Source organism: Charadrius vociferus, unplaced genomic scaffold (assembly GCF_000708025.1).
Source record: "Charadrius vociferus isolate BGI_N301 unplaced genomic scaffold, ASM70802v2 scaffold484, whole genome shotgun sequence".
Lineage (NCBI taxonomy): Eukaryota > Metazoa > Chordata > Aves > Charadriiformes > Charadriidae > Charadrius > Charadrius vociferus.
In genome coordinates this window covers 1880284-1884242 of record NW_009648074.1, presented here as the reverse complement: position 1 = coordinate 1884242, position 3959 = coordinate 1880284, and the positions used below count along the sequence as shown (strand labels likewise).

At 55.4% G+C, this 3959-nt stretch overlaps 1 protein-coding gene across 1 annotated transcript in view; it reads right to left on the bottom strand.

Annotated features, from left to right (window-relative positions):
* Nucleotides 1–554: 554 nt before the first annotated feature.
* Nucleotides 555–3959, bottom strand: part of KANSL1 (KAT8 regulatory NSL complex subunit 1) — an 84550-nt gene continuing 81145 nt past the window's right edge. Inside the window, exons 13-14 of the mRNA XM_009883844.1 lie at nucleotides 1304–1550; nucleotides 555–803 (exon numbers count right to left, since the gene is read on the bottom strand). Coding sequence (XP_009882146.1) covers nucleotides 555–803; nucleotides 1304–1550 — 496 coding nt within the window. The remainder of the gene's footprint in view (nucleotides 804–1303; nucleotides 1551–3959) is intronic.

The window sequence follows — 3959 nt, the reverse complement described above, 5'->3', positions numbered from 1 at the left end:
GAACTACAACCTATGGGGGGGGGAAAACGCCGGAGGGTGTAAGTGCAGGGCGGGCACTCTGCACGTGAGGACAGACAGACAGCTAGTGAAGGTTGCAATCCCAAGACATCACTTTTCACCACTAATTTCACTCCACTAAAACCTTTCAGGGAGGGGGGGGGGGGCGGGTTAAGAGAAAAAGACACCCTTTTGCTTGAGAAAAACTATCCCCGAAATCTGCTAGTCAGCTAAATCCTGTGCTCTAGTTTTATACACCTAAGAAGGGAGGGGAGGAAAGAGGGAGGGGGGTCTGGTGGGCTGCTCCCCTCCCGAGGCTTCACTCCGCTGGGAGGAATCTGGGGCTCTCATTCATGTGACAAGGAGACATGGAGAAGAGAAAAAAAAAAAAAAGAAAAAAAAAAAGAAAACAAAAAACAGTTTCTAAACTCCTTAAATTCACTAAAAACTGTGAAAATTCCCGGCAGGATGTTTGAATATCAAACGCAGATTTTGGAAGCTTTAATGCCAAGAGTTAGTTCTGTGTGTTGGTTTTGCTCATGTCTTCCCGTATGTCTCTATCTGTGCGCTGGCCGCTGAACTGCTGCGGAGGAAGAGGAGGAGGAGGGTGTCGCCAGGGGGGTTCGGCTCTTGAGGCTGGCCAGGTTGGGCAAAGCAGAAGTGCCATCGGTCTCCCGGGAGGATTTACTGCCCGACGTGCGCCGGGTGCAGCGCGACGACCGGTCCTGGGGGTCAGATTGGTCCTCGCACTCTGTCCTGGGATCGTATGAGAGTGGGAAGGTGCGTCGCTCCCAGGGCTGCACAGCCTAAAGGGAAGAGACACCAGGCTATGGAAAATCCTCTGGAAAAGCTGTTCTGCTCCTCTTCCATGTGTGGCTCCGGCTGCCCGCAGCGGCGGTCGGAGCAGGGAGCTCCACAGTGCTGTGCCAGCCCCGGACTGAGCCCCATCTCGTCAACAGGGCGCGGAAAGCTTTAGCACACGTGGTGAGGACGCGGCAGCCTCCAAACCAAACCAAACCAAACCAAACCAACTGCTGGAAAACCATCCTGCTTCCGATGCCGAATGGCACCCCGCTCTACACCCCGTCCAGCCCGGCGTTCGGATAGAATCTCCCACACGCCGGTTTCTGAGCTGTCTCCCCACTGCGAGGGGGGATAAACCAGTGGAGTCTGAGCATCTGATTTACCTTTACACCCGTCTGCGGCAGTCACTGCAGCGACAGCGCGACAGGCAGCACTCGGACCTTCCCGCGAGCCTCCAGGAACAGAACGAGAGCGAAGGGCCACAACCGGCGCCAGTACCCACCTGCTCATCAAGGCCGGCCTCGGGCGTGGAGCAACGGGTGTCCTCGCTGGACAAAAGCCGCATGGAGTCACGGGAGAGGGGGGTGAGGGGGGCAGAGAGCAGTTCGGGGCTGATGGGGCTGCGCGGTGAGTGGGTGTGGGACAGCTCCGAATGGGAGTGGCAGTTGCCCACGTCAGGGGACGCCGGCTGGGGAGTCGAGGGGTTCCCCAGCTGGGGGGTCGTCCGTCCGTCCGTCGATCTGTAAGACCTGAGATAGGAACACCTTTGAGAGCCTGGTTCCACTCCCAGCTGCGCTCCCACCGATACAGGGGCCCGGGCGCTCGCCGCCACCTGATGCCACCCCACGGTCCCGTCCCCCACCCCCTCCTCGGGAGCAGCCCCGCGACGGGGAACGCCACAGCCCAGAGGTTAAACTCATCCGGGCTCATCTTTGTCCCATCTCCACTGTCTCGATGCAGCTCTGCAACACTGACGCCGCTCTCCTAAGTTTACGTGTCCCACACATCTCCTACGCTGCCAGTGCTGCATAAATACCACGATGAGAAGCCACCCTGTGAAATCAGACACTCGAAAATCGCTTTCTCCAAGTGTTTCCACCATCCCCGTGCCATGTGCCACCAGGCAGTCCAAGAGCCGAGCGTAGTGAATCAGTAATGCTGAAATGCAGCAAGTTCAACGGTCGGGCGGAGGAGCAGCACTAAAACCCCTTGAGTTCAAAAGATTGAAACCAAGAATGAAGAAAGTTTAAGCACCTACACAGATTCCCAGATGGAAGACCCACAGGCTGCAAACAGAGAAACCTAAAACTGGCGTCCCCACATCTGTGTGCAACCCTTTGAGACGAACTGCAACAGCAATCAAGGCCTCCCAAGGATCAGATGCCAAAATCTACCTTGGCCGAAGTGTTCATCAGGACATACAAACCCAGCCCTAATCAGTCTCATGAAACAGCTACACCTGCAGCAAGATGGACGGAGTCGACGCGCTCAGTCAAGATGCAATTACCAAACTATTCGGCTACATACAAGATGCAGGAAGACCGTAAGAGGCACAGCAGATCTGCTGGAGCAGGTCACAAAGAGAATGATGAGTTTACCCCAGTGTTTACGAGTTACTACCTGGCGTGGGTACTCCGCAGGCAAGGAGCAAGATACGGGCTGAATCACAGCAACAAGTTACCCAGCCCTGAGGGGCTCCACAGAAAGCAGCCACAGAAAACAACCCCAGGCTGGGAACTGAGGAGCTGAGCAAGGATCCTGCTGGGGAGGAGCTCGGGACGTGATGACCACCAAACTGAGGTTGGCCAAGTCGCTCTCGGCACAAACGCAGCAAAGCACATCCTGGGTTGTGCTGAGGAACGCGGCCAGTGGAGCAGGGACACGCACATCCCCACCTATCCCTGCTGGGGAGTTGCACTGGGATTCCCCAGCTCTGGGGGAATCTCCATCCTTGGAGGTGTTCACACTATGGCCAAGATAAAGCCATGGCCAACCTGGTCTTCTGCTGACAACAGCCCTGCAGGAGCCTGGACCAGACACCTCTGGAAGTCCTTTCCCACCAGCATTCCTAAACCTATGAGCTGAAGTTTGAATTCACTTGAATAACCAAGCCAGGACCCCAACAGCATCTTTCACCAACACCCTTATAAAAAGGTCTTTAGAGAAACAAAGTTCCAGTGAAGTGCTATCAGATGGGAGAGACCAGCTGAAGAAGTTTGCAGGAAACCACCAAAACGGCCCACACTCCACCAGCACCAGGAAACACAGCTGCAGATGGAACGAGGCAGCAGCAGCAGAAATGGAGTTTGACAAATGCCACCTTTGCATTTGCAGAAGCTCTTGCAGAAATAACCTTGCACGATGGCACACAGCCGACCGGGCTACGCTGAAACCACAACCAGTCTAAGACGGCCGGGTGCACGTTTGCACGCAGTTGTGGTGCAGCACGCATTTCTGCCCGAGCGCAGAGTGGTTCAAAACCAAATAAAGCATCAGAAATCCACTGGAGAAGAGCGAATCTCTTCTTACGCAGGTTTATGATGAGATCAACAGGTGGAAACCGTGTGCGGTTTTAGACACCCACTCACAAAAAGACACAGCAGAAAGGGAATCAAGTGTCAAGTGATCAGAGGAACGTAAGGACACGCGTATGAATGGAGCAGAACTGCTGAAGCAGTTGAGCAGAGATGTGATAGACGGCATAACGTTGAGAACAACCACCGTTCCTTGCTCCTACGCGAAGGATGCCCATTTCAGCTCTTTTGTTCTTTTCTGGACTGCCGAGCTGGCGCACCAGCCTCCCTGCTTCCAGAGCGGTGCAAGTCCTTGAGAAAGCAGAATCCGAACCGTGCCAGAGTTGGCCGTCCACAACTTAACTGGTGTGTAACTTCACCCCCACCTAAGCAAGACTACGCCCTGCTCCTACAAGCGCTCCTCAACCTGTGGATGGTGATCCAACCTCTCGATAAGGCACAAGCTTTTAACCGTTTTGATGGATCAGCCAACCGTCTCCCAAGAGTGTCCCACTCTGTTGGGAACGGCACGTCGGCCAAGAGAAACCCACTGCATCCTCTTTGCGCTCCGGTGCTGGTGGCGCACCGGGGCAGCCCCTGCCAGCGCTGAGGAACCGTGCCGGCAGGGGGACCCCCTGCCCCCCC